Here is a 27,249-nt window from a genome sequence, read left to right as displayed (position 1 = left end):
CTTGTAGACCTAAGGTCAACCCCAATTCCTGCTCCTCACTTCTTTCACCTTCAGACCTCAGATCAGGGCCAATTTCTTCACCTCCAGACCTCAGATCAGCCACAATTCCTCCACCTTTAGACCTCAGATCAGCTTCAATTCCTGCACCTTCAGACCTCAGATCAGCCCCAATTCCTGCACCTTCAGTCCTCAGATCATCCCCAAAAACCTTCACCTTTAGACCTCAGATCAGCCCCAATCCCTGCACAGTCGAACCTTCAGATAAGCCCCAGCTCCTGCACCTTCAGACCTCAGATCAGCCCCAAACCCTTCACCTTTAGGCCTCAGATCAGGCCTAAAACATTCACTTTTAGACTTTAGATCAGGCCCAAGCCGTTCACCTTTAGAGCTCAGACCAGTGTCCCCTCTCAAACCAACCTCACAGCACACATTCACTTCAGACCTCAGTCCAGCCCCAATTCATGCATGAACTTAAGACTTCGGATAGGCCTCAATACAAGCACTCTAGTCCTAAGGTCATCCGCAATCCATAAACCTTTGATTGGGCCCAAAATCTGTGTTTCCAAGTAATTTGCTGCACTGTGCTTATTTATGTAACCAACAAAAAGTATTAAAGCAACACGGTTAAACCTTATTGGCACTCATTTTTAAATCTAGCTGACGGTGCCACTGTAGGTAGGATTGTGGGATATTACAATGCAGGGACATTATTTACCTTGGAATCTATTCTAACAGATTTAAACACTGCCCAATCTCACCTATCTAGATGTAGCAATGCTGATGGTACGGCTGTGTGCAGGTGAACATGCTTACTGGCAGGCAGGTGAGTAATCTTCTTGCTAGGCAGACAGGCAAGCTTCCTAGAAGGCAGATAAGCAGGTCTCCACCGGGCACAGACATCCTCACCTACATCAGAGGAATGGGTGGGCTAGCCTAAGAGCTGTGAATTACAGCCAATGCAATTGCGTGCTAGCCAAAAAGGCACTATGCGCTGACTTGGGCTTGGGTGCTGGGGTTTGCCGTTATGATAACTTTTGTAATTTTGTTGTTTGTTAAAGCTGTCTTCAGTTATTAGTACAAGTTATGCCGTGTACACTTGACCGGACTTTCTGGCAGAAAAGGTCTAACAGAATAATTTAATCAGATATTCCGATCGTGTGTGGGCTTCATCTGACTTTAGTTTTCAAAAATTCTGACGGACCTAGAAATAGAATATGTTTTGAATCTTTCTGACTGAATCAATTCCGTTCGTCTGTATGCTATTCCGACGGACCAAAAACGACGCAAGGGCAACTGTTGGCTACTGGCTATTGAACTTCATTTTTCTAGTCCCGTCATACCTCATCGCGTTCTAAACTAACGGACTTTGGTGTGATCTTGTGTAGTCAAGTCCGTTTCAGCGGAACTCTGTCGGAAAGACCGTCAGAGTTTATTCTGATGGAAAAAACGGTCGTGTGTGCGTGGCATTAGATAAAATTCCTAGATGATAGTGTACAACATTAGTGACTAGCCGCTTTTACTGCAAAAGAGGCAGCTAGTCACTTGGCATGCTGGCACGGCTTATTTAGCATGATATAATTTAGAATGACTTAAAAAATCACTTCATGCAGATCAGTCAGACATCAATTTAATCTACCATAAGGCTTTTTTCCTCCCACAATAATTGGAAAGTTTTAAGTGGAACTATGGGCAACATCAAAACATGGCATTTATGATGCAATCTTTCAGTATCATTAACACAACAGTGTCTGCTTTTCTAATTTCTCCCTGTAACAACAATTTTTTGATTATCTGTTGATCATGCCAGTATATTTTCCCATTTCTGGTAACAGATGAAGCTGTTAAGCAAAAGTATTCATTACAAGGTTTGGATAAACCAAATAACTCCAACAGGGGTGCTTACAGTGGTCATGTTTTATTCATATAGAATCAGGGAAAAAAAACTGTTGCTGTAACTGCTTGGAAACTGTTAGCCGGGGTTGGACTTTAATTTATCTATAGCCTGACAACGCTGCTGTGTAATCTCACTGCAGAAGTAACAGTGTTGTCACCCTATTACAGGAAGTGGAAAAATAACATCTACTGGCAGGATCAACCGGTAATAAAAATATGTTACAAGGATCCGCACTGGTGTGACATATAAGCATTCACCTGCTGCTTTGCATTTTACTTATTTTTATTAGGAAAATACCAAATTCAGTGATTTGCACCATCTAATTAGAAATATTAATATTCTAAGCAACAGGCAGACAGGAAGCAGACAGTTGCATATTTCTTCATAGCCTACTGCTATTGCTAACCATAAAAAGTGCAAATAGCTGCACAACCTGACTAAGCCTGGATCCAGACATCTCAAACTGCTAGTGAGCTACTGTGAATGATTTAATGCTTTTGCAATTTTTTTAGGGCCCATTTATACTGTTGCTTTCTAACAAACATGTAAATAAGGTTCCTAAGGATATGAGGTCTTATCTAGATGCAGCACCTCCCCAAATGAGCAAGTAGGGAATGGGAGTTTTTAGGTGCATATTATTCAAATTAGAGACACTTATATAAAAAACAACTTTTATTTTGTAGACTTTATTAAAAGTTATATATTAAATCGACATGAACAATTATACATTAGTAATTATATATACAACCGTATGAAATTGTTCATGTTGGTTTTAATATATAACTTTTAATGATGTCTAAAAATAACATTAGTTTTTTTATATAATTGTCTCTAATTTGAATGATATGCACCTAAAAACTCCCATTCCCTACTTCTCTATTTGAAATTTTTAACAAACATGTTCCAGTGTCTCAAACTTTAGCAAAGATAATGTCTGTTCTCATTGCAGAACTGCTCTTTTTTTAAAAATGCAACATGTCTGATTTTTTTCCTGCGTTTTTGTGCATTGGAAGGTCCATAGAAGTAAAAACCAACATGTCTAAATGTATATCACATGTCTTTTGATGCGTTAGCTTTGGTCAATGGCTGATAACCCTATCCACTTCAAACGGAAAAACGCATTGAAAACGTGTCAAAACACGTCAGTGCGCAAAAGAAACACACATTGACACATGACATTGCACCTGCTTAACACTACAAAAAATGTACTTTAACACATACATTTAGATCTAAATGGGTCTTTATAAACAAATAATCAATAATAAATGATCAATCCTGATAAATATCAGGAAATGCTATTTAATTCAGCTTTTTATAAATAAATCCCAAATCTTTTTTCTTACCAAGAAATCCAATTTTGTTTCATTTGGGTCATAAAACTGGGACATACTTCTATACTCTTTTTCTGTACTATTCCTTTATCTTTTTTACTTCTCCCCTAGTCTTTTCCCTTTAAAATATCTTCTTTTTCTGTTTTAGGAACAGTATAATTTTTCCTTAAAGTTACATAGAAATTCTCAGGTTGGGGGCGTGTCCAACTTTCGGTATGTGAGGAAGCTTTTCTCCAGAGCTCCAACCGCGTTAATATCCTGACAAATCCTGACGACCTGTAGGTTGAACCTTTTTGCCCCATAACAACCGGAACGGATAGAGGAACACCCCGGGCACACAGATATGGTGAAATACGGACCGAGTGTGGAACCTACGCCCGCGGAGAAGCTGGCAAAGTTTGCGCATGAGGATTCCCAAGATGGCGCCCGGCACGGTAGGGGACGGCCTGCTACAACAGCTCCACCCGAGGGGGATAGAGACTGGCTGGATCCGACTGACCCGCTGGGACATCCCCTGCCCTCTCCAAGATCAGACTCTGAGGAGAGTGGCTCCGGTACACAGGGAGGTGAGCCAACGCTGCTGCAGATTATGGACACTATTAAGAGCTGCCATGTGGCCCTCTCCACACAAATAGAAACTATCAGGGTGGACTTTGCCTTGCTCAAAGATGATGTGCAGAAGGTAAGGCAAAGGGTTACTCAAACGGAACAAAGGATAAGTGCAGTGGAAGAGGATATTGACCCGTTGCTAATACAAGTGAGAGATATGACGGCGGACAACAAATCCCAGGAGGCCAAAATGGGAGACATCGAAGACAGGCTGCGAAGGAACAACCTTAGATTTTTAGGATTCCTGGAAGGCACCGAAGGAAAGAACCCTGAGGAATTCCTGATGTCCTGGTATTTGGGGCTGAGAGTTTCTCTCATTTGTTCGCTACAGAACGTGCGCACAAGATCCCATTGTGGGCCCCCCCTCCTGGGAGATATCCCAGACCCATGTTGGCACGCTTTCTGCACTTCAGAGACAAGGAGACTATTTTGAGAAAAGCCCGCAACCTACCTGAGCTGATGCACAAAAATAATAGGATCTCCATTTTTCCTGATTTTTCTGCGGCCATGCAGAAACAAAGGGCAGCATTTCAGCGTGTGAAACAACGCCTGCGGGAACGTAGCTTACCCTACAGCATGCTATATCCTGCTAAACTCCGAGTGGTACACAAGGGACAAACACAATTTTTTATGTCACCTAAGGAAGTGAACAGATGGCTGGAGTCCCTGGGACAAGGTTAGTGCTGTGTCACCATTATCAGATGGAGATGTTAACCAAAAGAACCCGGGAGGCCTTACGGGAAGAAATGATAGCCATAATCTTGGCAACATATATTCTGATTATTAACATTAACAATTTTCAAGTTTGATGGATGCCGGTTTACAAGATCCTGTTGACATTCAACCGGACAGGGAAACTATTACAAGATCTCTAAGCAACGTGGTTCAGGGAGAACTCTGTAAACTCGCACATACCTATTCCTAAAGCTTCCTGTCCGGCCGGTACAGGAAGAATACCCCCCCCTTTAGGAAGTATTATTGGTCTAATGTTTGGGGTAAAAGTCTGCGGGATGTTTGGGGCTGCAGGCAGGGTGGGGGGAAAGGGAGTTCAGAGCAACAGAGTTGGTCTCAAGGCCGGATATGTTTTTTTTTTGTTACTGCAGGGTACTTTCTATGCCTATTTTTGCACAAGCATTGGATAGGATTGTGCCCTGAACATAGTTATTATCTATGTTCACAAACACTGTATCAGTCAGTTGAACTCACAGACAGAATGTGTATGTTAACATGCTACCTCTGGGGGGAAGAATTGGAAGGTAGTTGTGTCGAGCATTCCCACCGAGGGGAGTCTCTAGCATCGCCTCCTCCCCGCTGCCTCCCCATAAGCCAAATACTGTTAACCATATATCCCATATGTATCTTGATGCAGTCCCTTAATATCCTCTCATGGAATGTGAGAGGGCTTAATTCCAAAATCAAGAGCCCTAGTATTTAAATACATCCTAAAGCGGAGGCCACATATCATATTCCTCCAGGAATCGCACCTAGTGGGGTCTAAAACATTGGCCCTTCACAGAGCTTTTGTGGGCAGAGCATGTCACTCTACCTACTCCAGTTATGCCAGGGGTGTATCTGTGTTGATGGTGAAATTGGATCCTATGGGTAGATATGTGGCCCTCGTAGTGATCATTAATAACCAAACCTACACCTTGGTGGCAGTATATATACCACCCCCATTTACAATCAAGGTGTGGGAGGTGATGATGGCGGAGGTGTTGCAGATGGCGGAGGGTCCGATTATTTCAGCTGGTGATTTGAATGCAGTGTTATCCCCGGATAAAGATAGATATGGGATGGCTACAGTGGGAGGATCCCCACTGGAGGCATGTGTAAAATCCTATGATCTAGTGGAGGCATGGCGGTGGAAACACCCCGACGCCAAGGAATATTCTTGTTTTTCCTCTACCTTTAATACCCTATCCAGGATAGACTTATGTTTTGTGTCCAGGGAATTGTTGCCGAGGGTGATGGATGCTCAATACCTACCGAGGGCCATCTCGGATCGCTCTCTCATGCTTCTCAACATTGACATGGAGAAACCACGGGGCTATGTGGTGTGGAGGCTGACCCCCTTGTGGTTTAAGGAGGAGTGCTTCGAGAGGTCCACCGCAACGTCTATTAATAATTTTTGGTTAGAAAATAAAAAAGAGGTCCCGCTTGGGGTCACGTGGGATGCATTCAAAGCCACACTCCGGGGCTCCATTTCAGGATTAATTAAACAACTGCAGTCAGATAAGAGGTGGAAGGTTAGGGAGGCGGAGCAAGTGGCCACTGAATCCGAGCTAGAAACCTTAACTCAGACACACATAGGATATGGAGGGAGAGTATAAGAAAATTAGACTTGGTGTTGATAGAAAAAACGCAGAAAAAATTACTTTACCAATCGCAAAGGATTTTTGAATTTGGGGATAAAAACAGCAGGCTATTGGCCTATTTGGCGCACTCTCAACAGGCTCCGACTTCTATCCCAAGAATATTTGACACGAAAGGAAAAATCTGTACATCACATGATGATATAGCAGATGCCTTTTTGGCATTTAATAAGGATCTATATACCTCAAGGGTAAACTATGGGTTGGAGGAGGTACAGGAGTATCTAGCCACAATACCCCTATTAGAGCTCACAGAAGAGGGGGTGGAGGAACTGGATAGTCCGTTTACAATCGAGGAGGTTATGTCAGCAATATGGTCCCTAAAACCCAACAAGACCCCTGGATTAGATGGTCTCCCGGTCGAATGGTACGGAGCTTACACAGAAACTTTGGCCCCTAGGTTAATAGAAATGTACGAAGATGCTTATGATAAGGGTTTACTACCTGAGTCCATGAGAGAAGCATTGATAGTGCTGATCCCCAAGCCGCACAAGGACCATGATTTATGTGAGTCATACAGGCCAATATCTCTTATTAATTTTGACGCTAAAATTCTAGCTAAACTTCTGGCAAAAAGACTGAATAAGGTGATTGCATCTCTTATCCATCCTGATCAGACAGGATTCATTCCTGAAAGGTCGACTGCCATAAATCTGAGGCGCCTTTTTACTATAATCCAATCAAAGGGCCCTACTTTAGCTACCTTGGGTGGTGGTGTCACTTGACACTCATAAGGCGTTTGATTCCATAGAATGGCCTTATCTGATAGCGGTCCTTGGGCGGTTGGGCTTCGGCCCAAGATTCATAAAATGGGTCGAACTCCTGTATGCGGAGCCACGGGCTAGATTACGAATCAATAATACCATTACGGAGCTCTTCAACATAGCTAGGGGCACACGGCAGGGGTGCCCTTTGTCGCCCCTGCTGTTTGCTCTGGCAATAGAGCCGCTGGCGGCATTGTTGAGGGCGGATAAACAAATCAGGGGATGTAAGATTAACGATAGGGAAGAAAAAACATCTCTATACGCAGATGACATGCTTTTATATTTGGAAGAGGGGAATCACTGCCCATAGCCTTAGACAGAATATCAGACTTTGGAAGGTACTCCGGGTTCAAGGTGAACTGGAGTAAATCCGTGATGCTCCCCTTTGACTCTGCGTATGTTCCGAGCATCCCCCCGGAGGTTCCATTGACATTGGTCTCCAGGTTTAGATACTTGGGGTTTGAGATTCAGTTACCACTGAGCTCCTATGTGTCTAATAACTTGCTACCGGTATGGAAGAGGCTAAAGGAGAGTACGCAGACCTGGGCTAAGTTACCTCTCGGCCTCCTTGGGCGAATTAACATATTTAAAATGATTTACCTGCCCAGGTTTTTGTACCTACTTTGGCATGCCCCGGTATATATCCCTAAGCAATGGTTTGTAGATATAAATAAGACACTCTTCTCCTTTCTGTGGGGATCTAAGCCTGCCAGAATATCATTGGAGACGCTTCACTTACGTCGGGAGGGTTGGCTCTACCAAACTTACGATGTTATTATCTTGCTGCCCAATTAAAACATGTGCATTGGTGGGGCTTCCCTCAGATGAACATTGCATCAGTGGCCACCCAAGCTGCTCAGGTTCATTCGTACGAAGCACTGATCAATGTCCTTTTTAGGAATGGACCTTATCCAGAACAGGGTGCAAATATTTTGAAACTGTCATACAAAATATTTCATATATGTAATGCTAAAATAGGTGGATCTGGTGTGGCGGAGTCTCCTAATGCTCCACTGTGGCATAACCCTCAGCTTACAGAAATAGCCAAGGTACCGGACGGAGCATGTTGGGCAGCTTATGGGGTAAAATATGCACATCAGCTGTTCAGGGATAGAATCTTTAGGTCCTTCACAGATTTGAAAATTGAATATGCTATCCCAAACACCTTCTTTTTCAGATACCTCCAGTTATGTCATGCTGCACAAGCTCAGTATGGTGGGGGCGGGGTAAGTCTCTGCCCCTCTGCAATGGAAAAACTTATTGCTGAAGAAGACCACTCAAAACTAATATCTAGATATTATTCGGCTTTGCTGTCACCCTCTACCTCCAGATTGATCAGGGTGGCTGCACAGTGGAAAACAGACATACCATCCCTTGCAGAGGAGACCTGGCTGGAGGTATTAGATACAATGGTGTCATCAATGATCTCAGCTAGAGATAAAATGCTTCAGTTTATTTACTTACATAGAATGTATTATACCCCAAAACGACTGCACAAGATGGGAAGGAGGGAGTCCCCGGAGTGTCCTCACTGCAATGCAGAGGTGGGAGACTTCTTCCATATGGTGTGGCAATGCCCTCGGGTGGTGGCATATTGGAGGGCGATCCTTATGTATATGGAAGAGAAACTTAAGCTCCCAAACATATCTTCTCCGGTCAGTTGTCTTCTTGGAGACCTCACAGAAGACCCTTTTGCGAATAGTATTTTGCTACGCTAAGAAAGCTCTGGCCCTTAAATGGAAGGAACCGAATCCTCCCTCCCTTCTGGATTGGTTAAAGTTGGTTAATAAGGCTCTACCAATGTATAAACTCACATACCAGGCCAGAGGAAGTAATAAAAAGTTTGATAAAGTCTGGGGAAAATGGATTGCAAATATATCGGGAGAAATTACGGTATAGACCAGTGTTTCTCAACTCCAGACCTCAAGGCACACCAACAGGTCATGTTTTCAGGATTTCCACTATTTTGCACAGGTGATTTGATCAATTTCTTTGCCTTAGTAATTACCACAGCCATTTCATCTGAGTGAAATCCTGAAAACATGACCTGTTGGTGCGCCTTGAGGACTGGAGTTGAGAAACACTGGTATAGACGATATAGTATGTTTAGTTGAGATGAACGTATAAAAATATGACAGGTGTGAGGTGAAAAGCAAGTGTCATATTGGAAACATTGTTGGGTTATATAAAGCCGACGAAAAAGAAAGAAACAGAACAGTGAACTGTTTGTGCGTTAAACAAGTATATCGGTTACTCTATATAATAGAAACGGTTTGCTTACATGTTAACAAGTATATGGTTTAAGTAAATGATACCAGTATATAATGTATTTAAAGAATACTGTATGGAAAAAGTGAATTGTGATATGGAAGTGTAACTTCAATAACTTCAATAAAATTTACCCTTTAAAAAAAAAAGAAATTCTCAGGTTTATATACTAATTTTTCATACTAGGGTCAGGATGTCTGACTTTGATCTATTATAATGGAAACATTATATTGTACCCCTGTTAAATTCCATAATAATCTTTGAGCTGGATATCACGGGCTGTCAATAATATCTCCTCTCTTCTCTCAAACAGAAGTTTATAAGAGAAAAAATGGATAATGAGAGGGAGAATCCTCAACCCTCCTTGGACACAGTGTGATCCCCTTTGGTGTGTGGAAGGGGGAGTGAGGCTTTAACATATCTTAAAATAGGCAGGTGTAAAATTTGAAATTGAATGGATATAGTCAAAGTCAAGAGTTTACATTATATTATTATATATTTTATTTCTCTATATTGTTAGTTCTGTTCACCACAGTAATAAGATAACCAATAGACTGTGATCACATATTTTGAATTCGCTGTGAATTATATTGTAATGATTTTTTTCATGATGATTATACTGTAATAATTTTTCAATGATGATAATAAAAACTTGAATGAGAAAAACTGGGACATACTACTTTATATATCATCTTAATACCTTGATGTCCACTAGCTGTAAATCTACAACCTGATAGAACAGCATTCCTGCATAAGAATATGTATTTTTCTTCTTCAGTAGTTTAATAGCTTTTTTGAATAGCAAGGTTTAAATCATGCAAAAAAAAAGAAAAAAAAAGAAAAAATCTCTGTGTTCATTGCTGTAATAAAATGGTAATAGGAGTCTATAGTTTGAAAGTATACAAGCTGAAATTTAGCTATGATGACAGTCATATTGAAAAAAAACGAAGCCGTTTGTATAAGAAATAGTTAATTCTGCTCCTTATATTAATCACTGTCTTGAAAGGCCTGTAGACATTTGTGGCTCATACATATTTAATTGGTTGGAATAATGTTTTATTAACAAAACTTGCAGTTTGCTTCCTACTTCAAACCACTAGTGGTGGAGAACGCGCCTACAGAGGGGGGGTAAATGTAAACAAGATAAAAAGATGAAAAATGCAAAGCAGTAAAAAGCTACGTGGCATCCCTGTCAATGAAAATAAGTTTTAATATTCTACCCTCATTTTCCTTGTCCTGGCTGTTATTTCAATAGCAAAAGTGTTTCCATTCTAGAACAGGCAAGGATGGGGAAATTACAATGTTGAAGATCTGTTTTTGTGGGTAAAATATACTGTAGAGAAGTGTAGGGGGTATGACAGCAGGCAGTATGTAGAGAGACTTGCAGACTGCATGATGGTATATGCAGTAGAGGAATGGGAAGGGTATGAGAGCGGGCAGTATGTGAGAGAGAGGAGTACGGGAGATAGGACTATGGGAAGCACTGTATGCGCAGGAGAGCAATGTAGAGGGTATGATGGCAGCCAGTACAGGCAGCATAGGAGTGTGTGAGATATGACAGTGAGCAGTATGTACAAGAAAGGAATGTAGGAGATATGGCAGGCACTGTTTGCATAAGAGGAATGTGTATGGTATGACATTGGGCTGTATGTCAAGGAGAGGAGTGTGGAGGTTATGACCGTAAATAGCATGTTCAGGAGAGACGTGCAGAGGGTACAACAGCAGTCAGTATGTGCAGGAGAGGTGTATGTAGGATATGACAGCAGGCAGTATGTGCAGGCGAGGTGTAAGGAGGACATGGCAGCAGGCAGCATGTGCAGTAGAGAAATGTGGAGGGTATGACAGGGGGCAGTATGTGCAGGAGAGGAGAGAGGTGGGTATGACAGCGGGCAATACGTGCAGTAGAGGTGTAAGGAGGGTGTGACAGCAGGCAGTATGTGCAGTAGAGAAATGTGTAGAAGGGTATGACAGTGGGTGGTATGTGCAGGAGAGGAGAGGTGGGTATGACAGCGGGCAGTATGTGCAGGAGAGGACAGAGGTGGGTATGACAGTTGTAAGTATGTGCAAAAGAGGAGTGCAGGAGGGAAGTGTGTAAGGTTTGATACAGGGCACTATGTGCAGGAGAGAATTGTCTAAGGTTTGATACAGGGCGCTATGTGCAGGGGAGGAGTGTGTTGAAAACAGTTGGGCACCATGTTTCAAAAAGAGGAAATGGTGGGAAAAATTCAGTTCAGCATCTACAAACCTACACCAAGACCCACCAACACTAATGTTTTTCTGGGATACCTCACAGGTTAAATAGTTAGCATGTTGGAAATACAATGTCGCTACCTGTGTGGATATCCACAAAATACAGGTTGGTTATTTAGCTATTTTTATGGTTCTGTTGTCTTCTTGGCACATCTGTCATATTTAACTGCTGCTTCCTTATTTTCACATTCATGTTTACTCTGCCAAATGCAGAAGCCATTGGCTATAGTAAAGAACAATAAAATGCAGACAGTCCTTGTAAAGAGATAACTTATCTGTATTTAGTCCAGCATATAGGGACTGAAATATAGCTTACAATGTTAGCAGCCATAAAGCAAATAAAGTTTGCACCTGCTGCTCTCTGTTTGTGTGTACAAATATAGACCTTGTACTCTCAGAATTATTGATAGGTGGAAGTTTTTTGCATAATGTAAACAGTACATAAAACACAACCCTGTTACGCGTTTAATAGTAGTTGCACTTTTAGCACACATATGCTTATCTACCCACCTCCTTTTCCTAAGTATTTTCAGCATATGTCAGCACTGTAAAGATGGCTGAAGCACTACTTGCGCATGTAATACCATAGCCGCCATTCACTTCAATGGAGAACCAGTCTGTTGGCTGTGAATGGACTTCCCATTGAAGTGATTGAAAGTAATGGGGCTGGGGGAGGATGCTGATAGAAAAGGATAAGTTCACTAGAAGGGCACCCTTCTTCACCATCATGTTTTCCTACACAGGCAGTCCCTGGGTTACAAACAAGATCTGGCTCTGTAGGTTTGTTCTTAAGTTGAATTTGTATGTAAGTTGGAACAGGTACATTTTTTAAGTGTAACTCCAGCCAAAAAAATAATGTTTAGAGAGGAACTGCGCCTGACCTGCCCATTTTTTAATTTTTTTTGGCCCCGCTTACCTGATGGTGGTATCTAGACATTTCAGATACTCACCCATCCAGTGAATCCAGCGTTAACCCACTGAGATCGTCTCCTGCTCAGCCACAGCTCTGTCCCGCGCCGCCATGTTCTCCCTGACGCTATTAGGAGGCCTGCAGGCTCTTTTCTGGGTTCAGCGGGTGGGTCTCTCGATGACACACTGATAGGCCCGCCCCCTCCTCCTGTTTGTCAATGAAAGCCTATGCCTCCTGGGAGGCCTAAGGCGAGTGACATATAAGGGGAAGCGGAGTGGACTTAACATTAAAAAAAAGGTCCAAACGAAAGAAAAAAAATTATGCCCTATTCTAGCAGAGGAAAGAAGAAGGTGTGGAGAGGTGGGATTGTCATTGGGAGGGTGAAGGTCCGCTTTAAGCTTTTTGGATAGCATAGGGAAGGGTTAACAACCCTGTAAGGTTTGTTTTGCTGTCTGTGCCCCTGTTCAAAAGATTTCACCTCACTATCTGTCCCACTGACAATTGGATTTTGAAATTTTGGGTTATCATGGAAACAAGGATTGGTGATAAAGCATCAGTGGGGACACTTTTTTCTATAACTCTAATGCTCTGTACACATGACCAGTTTTGCCGGCGGAGTTCTGCCGGAATTCCGCTCAAGCTGTCTTGCATACACACGGTCACACCAAATTCTGACCGTCCGGAACGCGGTGACATACAACACGTACGACTAGAAAACGGAAGTTCAATAGCCAGTAGCCAATAGTTTCCGTCTCGTACTTGCTTCAGAGCATGCGTTGTTTTTGGTGAGTCAGAACAGCATACAGACAAGCGGTTTTTCCGATAGTAAGTTGTTCCGTCGGAAAAATATAGAACATGTTCTCTATCTAAGTCCGTCTGAATTTTCGACAGAACAAGTCAGATGGGGCATACACACGGTCAGAATATACGATGAAAAGCTTGCATCGGACTCTTTCTGTCAGAAATTACGCTCGTGTGTACGCGGAATTACAGGAGGGAATTTCCCTTACTAATCCCTCCGTTTGTAAGTTTGAGTCGTTTGTAATGTGGATGTTTGTTACTCGGGGACTGCCTGTATAGAGATAGGATCCAAACTAGAGAGATGCTAAAAGGAGTAATAAAACATTAAAGGACTCTTGTTTATTTCCTCACTGAGCCTGAAACAACCAATTAACCACTTAATGACCGCCTACTGTATATATACCTCGCCATTTTAAAGATGGATATCTCAGTAACGGCAGCAGTTGCTGCCACATCCAAGGTATCCATCTTTTCAGTGGGCGGTTCTGTTTACGATAATGGTGGTCTCTGTGGCAGATTCGCCTCCCGCAGCTCTCCCGCGTCCTCCACCGCTTACCGGAGCCGTCGGTAGCGGCGGAGGCGATCGAGTCCTTCTCCTTCCGTGGTATGGATACGAGTGAGGGTAAGATGGCCCCCACCCGTCTCCATATCATAGCAGGGCAGAAGCGACGTCAAAACGTCACTTCCGCCCATACGTCTTAAAGGGCCATTTTTTTGTTGTCATTTTTTCAAATGACAAGTTTTTTTTTTTTTTTATTGCATTTAAGTCCAAATATGAGATCTGAGGACTTTTTGACCCCAGATCTCATATTTAAGAGGACCTGTCATGCTTTTTTCTACTACAAGGGATGTTTATATTCCTTGTAATAGGAATAAAAGTGACCCAAATTAAAAAAAAACAAAAAAAAAAAAAAAACAATTTTAAAATCAATAACATAAAGTAAAATAAATAAGAAAGAAAAAAAAAAAATTTAAAGCGCCCCATCCCAACACGCAGAAGCAAACGCATACGTGAGCAGCGCTTGCATATGAAAATGGTGTTCAAACCACACATGTGAGGTATCGCCGCAATCAGTTTTAACTCCTCTGTAACTCAAAACATGCAACCTGTAAATTTTTTTAAGGGTAAGGTTTTTAAATTTTTTTTGAGGGTAAAAGTTTGACGCCATTCCACAAACAGGCACAATTTTGAAGCGTGACATGTTGGGTATCAATTTACTCAGCGTAACATTATCTTTCACATATAAAAAAATTGGGCTAACTTTACTTTTGTCTTATTTTTTAATTCAAAAAAGTGAATTTTTTCCAAAAAAAGTGCGCTTGTAAGACCTATGCGCAAATACAGTGTGAAAGAAAGTATTGCAATGACCGCCATTTTATTCTCTAGAGTGTTAGAAAAAAAATGTATAATGTTTGGGGGTTCTAAGTAATTTTCTAGAAAAAAAAACTTGTTTTTAACTTGTAAACATCAAGTCTGAAAAACAGGCTCAGTCCTTAAGTGGTTAAAGTGGATATGATCACCTTGTATAAATACAGTGCCTTGAAAAAGTATTTATACCCCTTGAAAATTTTCCACCTTTTGTGGAAAAACAGGCTCAGTCCTTAAGTGGTTAAAGTGGATATGATCACCTTGTATAAATACAGTGCCTTGGAAAAGTATTTATACCCCTTGAAAATTTTCCACCTTTTGTCATGTTACAACCAAAAATGTAAATTGGTTTTATTGGGATATGTGATAGACCAACACAAAGTGGCACATATTTGTGAAGTGAAAGGAAAATGATAAATGGTTTTCAATTTTTTTTTACAAATAAATATGTGAAAAGTGTTGCGTGCATTTGTATTCAGCCCCCCTGAGTCAATACTTTGTAGAACTACCATTCGCTGCAATTACAGCTGCAAGTCTTTTTGGGTATGTCTCTACCTTTGCACATATAGAGAGTGAAATCTTTGCCCATTCTTCTTTGCGAAATAGCTCAAGCTCTGTCAGATTGGATGGAGAGCCTCTGTGAACAGCAATTTTCAAGTCTTGCCACAGATTCTCAATTGGATTTAAGTCTGGACTTTGAATGGGCCATTCTAACACATGAATATGCTTTGATATAAACCATTCCATTGTAACTCTGTCTGACCAGAGCACCTTCTTCCACATGTTTGCTGTGTCCCCCACATGGCTTCTCGCAAACTGCAAATGGGACTTCTCATGGCTTTCTTTCAACAATGGTTTTCTTCTTGCCACTCTTCCATAAAGGCCAGATTCATAGAGTGCACGACTAATAGTTGTCCTGTGGACAGATTCTCCCACCTGAGCTGTGAATCTCTGCAGCTCCTCCAGAGTTACCATGGGACTCTTGGCTGCTTCTCTGAATAATGCTCTTCTTGCTGGGCCTGTCAGTTTAGGTGGATGTCCATGTCTTGGTAGGTTTGCAGTTGTGCCATACTCCTTCCATTTTCGGATGATGGATTGAACAGTGCTCCGTGAGATGTTCAAAGCTTAGGATATTTTTTTATAGCCTAACCCTGCTTTAAGCTTCTCTGCAACTTTATCCCTGACCTGTCTTGTGTGTTCCTTGGCCTTCATGATGCTGTCTGTTCACTAAGGTTCTCTAACAAACCTCTGAGGGCTTCGCAGAACAGCTGTATTTATACTGAGATTAAATTACACACAGGTGGACTCTATTTTCGAATTAGGTGACTTCTGAAGGCAATTGGTTCCACTAGATTTTAGTTAGAGGTATCAGAGTAAAGGGGGCTGAATACAATTGCATGCCACACCTTTCAGATATTTATTTGTAAAAGATTTTGAAAACCATTCATCATTTTCCTTCCACTTGACAAGTATGTGCCACTTTGTGTTGGTCTATCACATAAAATCCCAATAAAATCCATTTACATGTTTGGTTGTAACATGACAAAATGTGGAAAATATAAGGAGGTATGAATACTTTTTAAAGGCACTGTACATATATGCTCTATATAGTAAACTTGGTGTCAGGTTGTTTACTTTTAAAGTATATTTAAACCCCAACAATTAACTCTTATTCGCTCCTTTTGGGTCTGATAAATATACCATTGAAAGTGTTTGGCCAGAAATCTTGTCAGCTGACAATTTCCTGTGCTCTCTGCCTATTCACAATGAGGGGTTATGAAAAGGTCTGTATCCTTCTGTATGAAGAGATCTGTATTCTTTCTATCCATCAAAAACTATTTAGGCCAGGCTGACACCACATGCTTAGGAATTCCGAGCTGTGTTGTTGTGTCAAAGTGGAAGCTAGAGGCACACTATATTTCTGCTACATCTACAGTTATTATTTCTGTACTTGCAGTATGTTTTAAGGGATAAACATGAGATGTGCATGTATTGTAGAAATGCACTACATATGTGTTTTTGTTGTTTGCCATGATTGCAAATGACAAAGGGGCACTCTGTTTTTGGATGAAAGGAGCTATACGTATGAATAGGCTTCTTTACAGTAAAAGCTGGGAAAATGTGGAATAGACTTTCACAGCTAGTTCTAGCAAACCCTGGTTTAAAAGAAAGGCTCAATGTTTTTCTAAATGCACAAAATATAACTTGTTTGTAATATTTACAGGTACTAAGGGTGTATATTGTACAAATATAGTCACTATCCAGGGTAAGATATATTGCACTGTGGCCATAACCATCACAATAACTATTTAAATTATTTAAAAAATAGTTATTAGATTGTTGAATGTCTGTTTAAAGTACAAATAATAAGAATAATATTTAGACAGTATATTCAGTCCACAAACAAACAGCATCAATGCTAGAAAGTTCTGAACATAATTATGAAAGAATTACTACAATATAACAAAGTTAACAGCCCTGGAAGAATAGATAGCAATAGGAACAGATGGATCAAGATTTAGATCCATGTCTAGCTGTTCCTGTTTAACAGAAGTTGACCAGGAATATTGGAAAACTTTTGTCAGTCAGTGGCTGCAGCTGCTGATCAGTGTATTCTGACAGAGGAGCGTCCTACTGTTAGAATCCAATGTCCTGGCAGGGAGGATCCCTCCATCCACCTCACTTGTGTGGATGGAGAAATCTACTGGCTGAATGAAAAAAAAAAACACAACTTATACATGACTATAGTTGTCATTTTTTTAAATAAGCAGCTTCATAGAGATTCCGGTGGTTTAAACCAGCAACACTGTAATCAGCCCATAGGTGGATTCCAAAGGAATATACATAGAATGCATTCCATGGAGAGAAAGCTGAAGGGTTAGCATGTAGACGGGAACAGCACATGGGGGAAAGTGTTCTCAGCAGAGATAGCGATAAATGTTTTGGTTGGAGTTCCACTTTGAAGCTCTATCCATGCATTGTGGTGCATAGAACCTTCATTCTGCATGGCTTCCCAACGCACATTTAAAGTATGAAGAAATGCTTCTGCACTTTAGTGCTTTACAGTGAATGCATGAAAACTGAAGAAGTGTGCATCTTTGTTTAAAATGGAACTATGGCCTCACATTAACCACTTAAGCCCCGGACCATTTGGCTGGCCAAAGACCGGAGCACTTTTTGCGATTCGGCACTGTGACGCTTTAACTGACAATTGTGTGGTCGTGCAACGTGGCTCCCAAACAAAATTGACGTCCTTTTTTTCCCCACAAATAGAGCTTTCTTTTGGTGATATTTGATCACCTCTGCAGTTTTTATTTTTTGGCTATAACCAAAAAAATAGCGACAATTTTGAAAAAAACGCATTATTTTTTACTTTTTGCTATAATAAATATCCTCAAAAAATATATATAAAACATTTTTTTTCCTCAGTTTAGGCCGATATGTATTCTTCTACATATTTTTGGTAAACAAAATTGCAATAAGCGTTTATTGATTGGTTTGCGCAAAAGTTATAGCGTCTACAAAATAGGGGATAGTTTTATGGCATTTGTATTAATAATTTTTTTTTTTACTAGTAATAGCGGCGATCAGCGATTTTTATCATGACTGCGACATTATGGCAGACAGATCGGACACTTTTGGCGCTATTTTGGGACCATTCACATTTATACAGCGATCAGTGCGATTCAAAATGCATTGATTGCTGTGTAAATTTGACTGGCAGTGAAGGAGTTAACCACCAGGGGGCGCTGTAGAGGTTAAGTGTGTCCTAGGGAGTGATTCTAACTGTGGGGGGGAGGGGCTGTGTGTGACACGACATTGATCACCGCTCCTGATTACAGGGAGCTGTGATCAGTGTCACTAGGAAGAACGGGGAAATGCTTGTTTACATCGGGACCCGCGATCAAACTCACGGAGCTCGCGCCGCCACACGTACACTCGCAAACCGCTTTTTAAAGGACAACGTATATCTTCTGCCAACGTATATCGGCGTGAGCCGGTCGGCAAGCGGTTAAAACATATCACCTGCAGCACTTTAAGCGGAGTTCCAGTCTGGGTAAATTTTTTTTTAAAGTCAGCAGCTACAAATACTGTAGCTGCTGACTTTTAATATAAGGACACTTACCTGTCCAGGGAGTCCACAATGTCGGCACCCAAAGCCAACCAGTCCATCGACTCTGGGTGCAGGCACCAGCATCCTTACTAAGGGAAACAAAAAGTGAAGCCTTACGGCTTCACAGCCTGTTTCATACTGCGCATACACGAGTCGCTCTGCGTTTTCTGAATGGTCCCGCTGTCCTCTGGGACCTGTGTGTCTCCAAAAAGGCAGTGGGGGGGGGGGCCGGATGTTTCGCAGAGCGCCGCACATGGATGTGGCGATCTTACACTGAAGTGGGAGTGGATACCTGGTTTTGACAGGTATCCGCTCAACCCCCCCACCCCCACGAAAGGTGTCAAATGTGGCAGCAGAGGGGGGGGTGAGGGTGCGAATAAGCAGAGCTTCCACTTTTGGTTGGAACTCCGCTTTAAAGCATATCTAAACCCAACAACAAAAATTTTATATAATCACAGCTTACCTTTTCTTTACTGAATTAGTTTTCTATTTTCACACTTTTTCTTCTTTATTTTCACCTAGTAACCCTGCCAGCAACACACTTCCTGTCCTTAGGGAGAACCTTACTGTATCTAGGATAAGCAGAGTTGTTAAGAGTATATAACACCTCCCCTTCCCCATAACATAAGAGAAAATGTTTTGTAGTCCATGAAGATGGCAGGGAAGAATGCTAAGCAATAACTGTCCACAGAGGAAGAGAGTATAAGAGGTTATCAGATCACAAGATTTATGATCGATGAACAGGTTGTTTTTGCATGTGTATTTGTTGTACATAACAAAGTGCGTTCAACAATATATTTACCATGCTGTTGCTGAAACCTTCCCACTGTGATCTGCAGTGTCTGGGAGGGAGAACATGTGAGACACGAATGAAGGAGGATTTTGCTCAGTCAGGAAAGGTGAGGCTGGGTTCACACTTAGTGCGGACGCGGCTAACAACAGAGGTCTGGTGCATCCCTGTTCTCCATTTCATGGACGAATCAGGCTGAAATTTTGCCTGAATTCGGACCTGAAACAAAACCAAAGACGTATAGGGCCCTTTTGCAATCCGCGGAGATGTGTGAACTGGTTTCATAGAGAGCGGGGCACACTCTCCTGCCATGCAAATTGGAACTAGTGTAAACCCAGCCTGCAGGAAGTATCTTGTTTACTTTTTGAGGCTTGCACAATCCATAGTAACTGCATGGTGTACTTGTTTAGACTATCATACAGGAGCATTTAGTTTTACTATGAAGCTATGGAAAAAAACGTATATTAGCATATCTATATTTAACAACCTTTTAAGGACTTAATTTTCATTTGACCTCAAACACAGTTATTTTTACAGAAATGTACAAACTAATTATGAAATAGCATAGTTTTGTGATGTCAAACGAATGCACATCAGATACAATGACAGTAAGATGTTTTGCAAACGAAGCAACTTTACACAGAGATGTCTGCTAAATGGATTTAATGGAGTGTCACCTGATGTAACAGTGCTGTAATCTCACATAATCATTTAAGTGGTAATGCATTATCTTTCTCTTCTGAATAAAGGACTGTTTCGGGGGATTTATAAAAGTAAATCAAAGCTCAGTTATTCCTAAACATTGGTATGCTGATTCTGTCCATTAAAGGGTGTGTCCCTGTGTACTAAATGTCTAAATGCTTACTTTGGAATTCTTACTTCAATAGTTTATGTAAACAGATATGTAATTTATTATCAAGAACCTCTTTACTTACCAGTGTCAAATGTTCGGTCTTAAAAAAAAATCCAGACACTTAAAACCATGATGGTTCATGTCAACAAAGTATTTGGCCTAGACACCTGCCAAGATTATGTAAAGTTATTGTATTTGTATATGTGTATCCCAGTTAAAATACATTTTTCATGCACAGTGAACAATACTATTGTGAATTCAAACATTCTGTTCCTTATATTAATGTTCAATTAATTGTTATGTAGCTTCATCTGTGCTATTGTTTGTTTCCTCCATGGAATCTTTACCTGATTCTGTTGGTTTTTTACATGCTGCTGTTTTTACATGCTAATCTGTCAGGGATATTCACCTGTTCACTCTATTTGTTGTTTTCCATGTTGCCATCACCTCGATGAGGCAAATTTTTCATTTCATGGCTCTTGTAGAGAATCCCTTCTTGTCCTCCAGAAGGACATGGTTGTCTTGCGACCTAGGGCCTCCTTTCTCTATAAGGGGGTGTTTTCCTTCCACCAGCACATTGTACGTTCATCTGTCTATCCTAATCTGGGACATCACAAGGAGATTCCCTCCATTGTTTGGGTGTGGTATAGTCTACAAGTTTTTCTTTCACTCACGTTTTCCTTAAAATGACTGACTACCTCCTTGTCTTTCTTGAGGGCCCCCATGGGGGTCAGCCTGCCTCTCCCTCCACCTAGGTGGTTTAGGTATCTTATTATTAAACCTATCGGCTTAAGGATAAGGTTCCAACTTTTCCTGTCAATGGACAATCTACTAATCAGTATATGATTCTTGGGCCTTTCAGCCTTGCCCATCTGTTTTCCCAGATTGAAAGGCTGCCACCTGGTCTTCCATTCATGCATTCCCAAATTTTTACCAGGTGTATGTTTAGTCCTCTGCTGATGCAAGCTTCGACCCTATGTTACTTCAAGCAGTTCCTTGAGCTGCAAGGAGCCCAGTTTTCTCTGGGTTGCCTTGTGAGCTTGTTAGTGTTTCCTTTGCTTTGTTGCCCACTCCTCTTTTGGATTGCTTGTGGTAGTGTTAGTTTCATCGACTAAAACATTTTGGTCAAATAAATGAATACTATTTTAGTCTACTAAAATACGGCTAAAATTAAAATGGCACTATTAGGCCCCTTTTACACTGTAGCAGTTTGCAGGCTCTTTTGCCTTTAAAATAGCGCCTGCAAACCAACCTGAAACTGCAGCTGCTGTGTCTCTAGTGTGAAAGCCCGAGGGCTTTCATACTGGAGCAGTGCGCTGGCAGGAGGGAAAAAAAACTCCTGCTTACAGCATCTTTGGAGCGGTGAAGGAACGGTGTATACACCGCTCCTGCCCATTGAAATCAATGGGGCAGCGCGGCAGTTTTAACCCTTTTTCGGCTGGGTTAAAACCGCCCCTCTAGTGGCTGAATACCACCGCTAAAATGACGGTAAAGCGCCGCTAAAAATAGCAGCGTTTTACCGCTGACGCCCCCACCGCCCCAGTGTGAAAGGGGCCTTAGTGAAAAGAGTATGACTAAAACTACATTGAAATTTGATGTCAAAGTGTAGTGCATGTTCAAACCTTAATACCATAAATAATAACATATTCGATTTTTCACCCCAGCAGTAAATAATGAGTTTAGAAATTTTAGAGAAATGCTTAAATAATGCATTACAATTACAGTTGTATGCAAAAGTTTAGGAACCCCTGACAATTTCCATGATTGTCATTTATAAATATTTGGGTGTTTGGATCAGCAATTTCATTTTGATCTATCAAATAACTGAAGGACACAGTAATATTTCAGTAGTGAAATGAGGTTTATTGGACTAACAGAAAATGCGCAATATGCATCAAAATGAAATTAGACAAGTGCATAAATTTGGGCACCCTTGTCATTTTGTTGATTTGAATACCTGTAACTACTTAGCAATTATTCATTGGAACACACAATTGGTTTGGTGAGCTCATTAAGCCTTGAACTTCATAGACAGGTGCATCCAATCAAGAGAAAAGGTATTTAAGGTGGCCAATTGCAAGTGGTTGTTCTCTTTGATTCTCCTCTGAAGAGTTGCAACATGGGGGCCTCAAAACAACTCTCAAATGACCTGAAAACAAAGATTGTTCTACATTATGGTTTAGGGGAAGGCTAAAAAAAAGTTATTGCAGAGATATAAGCTGTCAGTGTCCACTGTGAGGAACATAGTGAGGAAATGGAAGACCACAGGCACAGTTCTTGTTAAGGCCAGAAGTGGCAGGCCACATAAAATAATGGACTGGCAAAGGCGAAGGATGATGAGAACGGTCAAAAACAGCCCACGGACCACCTCCAAAGACCTACAACATCAACTTGCTGCAGATGGTGTCACTGTGCATCCTTCAACAATTCAGCGCACTTTGCACAGGGAGAAGCTGTATGGGAGAGTGATGCGAAAGAAGCCTTTTCTGCACACAAGCCACAAACGGAGTCGCTTGAGGTATGCAAACGCACATTTGGACAAGCCAGCTTCATTTTGGAATAAGGTGCTGTGGACGGATGAAACAAAGATTGAGTTATTTGGTCATAACAAGGGGCATTATGCATGGCGGCAAAAGAACACAGCATTCCAAGAAAAACACTTGCTACCCACAGTAAAATTTGGTGGAGGTTCCATCATGCTGTGGAGCTGTGTGGCCAGTGCCGGTACTGGGAATCTGTTTAAAGTTGAGGGTCGCATGGATTCCACTCAATATCAGTAGATTCTTGAGAACAATGTTGAGGAATCAGTCACAAAGTTGAAGTTACGCCGGGGCTGAATATTTCAACAAGACAATGACCAAAAACACTAGTCAAAATCTACTCGGGCATTTATGCAGAGGAACAAGTACAATGTTCTGGAATGGCCATCCCAGTCCCCAGATCTGAATATCATTGAACATCTGTGGGGTGATTTGAAGCGGGCTGTCCATGCTCGGCAACCATCAAACCCAGCTGAACTGGAGATGTTTTGTAAGGAGGAATGGTCCAAAATACATTCATCCAGAATCCAGACACTCATTACAGGCTATAGAAAGCATCTAGAGGCTGTTATTTCTGCTAAAGGAGGCTCTACTAAATATTGATGTGATTTTTCTGTTGGGGTGCCCAAATTTATGCACCTGTCTAATTTCGTTTTGATGCATATTGCGCATTTTCTGTTAATCCAAAAAAACCTAATTTCACTACTGAAATATTACTGTGTCCTTCAGTTATTTGATAGATCAAAATGACATTGCTGATCTAAACACCCAAATATTTATAAATGACAATCATGGAAATTGTCAGGGGTTCCTAAACTTTTGCATACAACTGTAACTACACCCATCAGATTTAAAAAAAAACTCTTTTCTCAGTTTCATAACTAAAAAAAAGACTCAAATTTTGATTTAGTTTTAGTCCTACAAATGTCCTACATTTTAGTCGACTAAAATTATTTTAGTCGACTAAAGAGTTTTTTTATGCAGTCTTAAGCTTTCCAAATAAGTAAAACTGTTGTAGTCACTTTGAAGTCAGTTTGATAACAGCATTTGCAAATTATCTCTAAGCAAATTATAATATTGCATGTGTTAAAGTTACAAGCAGTAAAAAACATCCAACAAAAACATCCATTCTCTGACTCAGGGACTGCTTAGTACTTCCCCAGGGAGTAAAGCACTGATCTTAGCTAGAGCTGACTGGATCGGTTAGGAAAATGTATTTCTAACTCAAGCATCAGTACTTGTGGCTAATTGCCTTTACACATTTTTTAAATGTATTTATAATTATTGTGCATATACAGTACAGCAAATCCTTATTTAAAAGAAGACTATTACAGAAAAAGAACTGTCTGCAGTAATCACCAGTGTTCAAAAATAGTGCTTTTTCCTGGGAAACCAACTTCCCAAAGCTGGCCACACATGGCTCAAATTTTGGTTATTCCTGCTTTATGGGCTGAAATTCTAGCCTTGGGTGGCCCTGTCAGCACCACCTGGTTCGGCAAACTTTGTTGAAGGAGCTGGGTGAAAAATGTAACCAAATAGTGACTGCATCCTATCAGATGCAGTCACTATTCAGGAATTCAGCTGCAGGTGCTGGCTGTCCGAATAAAATAGAACGAAGGCGAGGTTACTCTATCCAAACTGTTTAGTGTTTAGCTAATCGTGTATGACTAGCATTATACAAACCAGCAGAGTCTGCTACAAGGTAAATCGTGTTGCTGACAATCTATATGCAAACAGAGGTGTAGCAGTAGAACAACACATTGGAAAATTATTTAGGGGTGGGTTCGTCTCTGTCTACTTTTCAGCAATAATATGTTTTATTTACTGAATGCGAAAATGCATTTCAAGTAGAAATCCTATTCTTGTGGCTAATTTCAACTTACAGTCTAGTCCATGTAACATTTTTGTGCATCGACATTCATTAAGGCCCCTATCACACGATCGGACCGTTCAGGTCCGCCTGTCAGTTTTGATGGCGGACCTGAACGGGCGCTCCATGTTAGCTGGCCGACCCGGTCCGATCCGCTGAAAGCAGATGGATGGCCCTATGTCCAGATCCGCTGCTGGCGGATCGGATCGGGTGAGATCTGATGAAAACGGACACGCTGTCTGTTTTCATCCGATCCCTCCATAGGCAGCAGCGGCAACTGGCAAGCCCCTCCCCGCTCAGTGAGCAGAGAGGGACCTGTCATCCGCCGGCTCAGCGGAGATGAACGGACAGATGTCCCGCTGAGCCGGCGGACCGAGGCGGGCTCCGTGGAAACAGAGTCCGCCTCGTGTGAATGAGGCCTAAAGCCCATCAAGTAATTTGGTAAACAAGCATATATCTTACATTTTTATCACCTCAGCACCTCTCACTTTGCCTAACGTATGCAGAAAAAAAAAATCATGAGTATGTATCAAATACACAGAAAAATACATGATAAAACATGCAAATAGCAAATGCATTTGAAAAGTACGCAGTAGCTCACATCGTAAATGCTTATTACTATATTCACACGGACATAATGAGTCCCTTAGTACAAGAGGATTTTGTGGGTGTCACTATCAGCTTAAAATTGATAAAAGAATGGCAATGTGTTTACTTATACAGGTACCGGAAAGCATTTGAATCTGAGCCAACTCTTCAGTCTGGAATTAATTATGCAGTCCTACTGCTTGCAGCTGGGCATCAGTTTGATTCATCATTCGAACTTCGCAAAATAGGTAATGTCATCTGTTTATCTGGTATATTTTTGATAATATTATAAAGAAAATGCAATGTTTCTGATTTATGAAAACTAAAACTGTAGAGAAGTGCAGCTGTTACTGGCAGCAATCTTATTCAGTCTTCATCTTTCAGTAAACCTTAAGCCTAGTACACACTGCTACAAACTGACAGCTCAGGTAGGAGCCGCTGTACTAACAATCGAATGTTACTACAGCGAGTTATGACTGATCGTGTAACTCAGTCCTGGTTCACACTAATGTGGTGCTGGAAACACAGTGATTACTGTGTGATTCACGCATCGCATAGCAATCGCAATGTGTTCTGCGATCTGCTGCGGGTGTCTGTAGAAAGTTAACGACACCTCAAAATAGGGTTGTCCCGATACCATTTTTTTAAGACCGAGTACAAATATTGATACGTTTTTTCTTTTTTTTTCTTTTCAATCTTAGTTTATTTCAAAATAAAAGTATAAAAAAGAGATAACGTTCTTTACAGTATAATATCACATACATTATACATAGAATATTGAGATGAACCTTTACCATACATATACAGGAGTAATTATTTTGACATGAAGCCTTCGGTGAAATACTGGAATATCACATTGTATATAACAGCCTTTGGTGTGAGAGAAGAATAACAAGCGTATGAGAACCAATATATAATAATCCTTATGGTTTCACGTGTTAGTGTTATCTGGGGGCTCCTCCTACTCAGCTTGGGACACTGTAGGGATCATTTATTCACCTATTATAAATATTCAAGTCATTGAACTATTCTGGGTATATGATCTTTATTTATATGCTTGAGTGATTGGTTCAATACCTAGTGAAAGGAAAGCAGAGAGAGAGATAAGAATGATAGCGTGTGGAGAAATAAGGGATGGTAACTGAGGTGATAAGCACCCCAGCATGGCTAATCGGTGGATAAGGATGGGGCATCTCTGACCCATAAAGAGAATTCATCCGACTAACGAAACATTGACCATGAGGTCCAGGTGGTGGAAAACTGTTCCTCCTTCCCCGCTTCCTGCGCCAATAGGCGCTCCAGATCTCTTATTTGATCCACTTCGACAGCCCAATCTCCCAAGGAAGGCACATCTGCTGTTTTCCAATGTCGGGGGATCACTGTCCTAACTGCGGCCACGAAGTGGCGCAGCATATCTTTTTTTATTGACTTGAGGGGACCCGGGAGCATAGATAGTAGGGCTATCTCTGGTGTGGGCTTAATTGAGGTCGCCATCAGCCTGCTGTAGAGATCAAAGTCCTTTTGCCAGAGTTTCATGAATTGGAGGGCAAGCCCACCAGATGTGAAGCATTGTCCCTCTAGAGGACAGGCATCTCCAACGAGTATCTGGCAAAGAAGGGTTAAACCGTTGGATAGTCACTGGGCATCTGTACCACCTTGTTAATAACTTAAACCCTTTTTCTTGGGTCTTGGTTGCCAAAGAAATCCTATGTGTTAGGATGAAGCTTTTTTGCCAATCAGTAGGGGAGATGGAGTGTTGCAGATCTGTTTCCCATTTCTGTGTATATGTTGGAAGGTCAGGGGTAGCTACATTCAGTAGTAGGGAATATAACAGTGATACTACATGTGTTGGCGGGTCTGGTTGTAGGAGCAGCTCGTCAAAGTCTGATGGGTCATCTAGGATCTCTGAGATGGAAGAGAAAGTAC

General features: G+C 41.3%; 1 protein-coding gene across 1 annotated transcript in view; it reads left to right on the top strand.

The window, feature by feature from the left end:
* MAP3K5 (mitogen-activated protein kinase kinase kinase 5) overlaps positions 1–27,249 on the top strand; it is a 269,034-nt gene that overhangs the window by 94,256 nt on the left and 147,529 nt on the right. The window contains exon 8 of the mRNA XM_073627344.1: positions 25,459–25,571. Coding sequence (XP_073483445.1) covers positions 25,459–25,571 — 113 coding nt within the window. The remainder of the gene's footprint in view (positions 1–25,458; positions 25,572–27,249) is intronic.

Source organism: Aquarana catesbeiana, linkage group LG04 (assembly GCF_042186555.1).
Source record: "Aquarana catesbeiana isolate 2022-GZ linkage group LG04, ASM4218655v1, whole genome shotgun sequence".
Classification (NCBI taxonomy): domain Eukaryota; kingdom Metazoa; phylum Chordata; class Amphibia; order Anura; family Ranidae; genus Aquarana; species Aquarana catesbeiana.
This window is presented reverse-complemented; position numbering and strand designations above follow the sequence as displayed.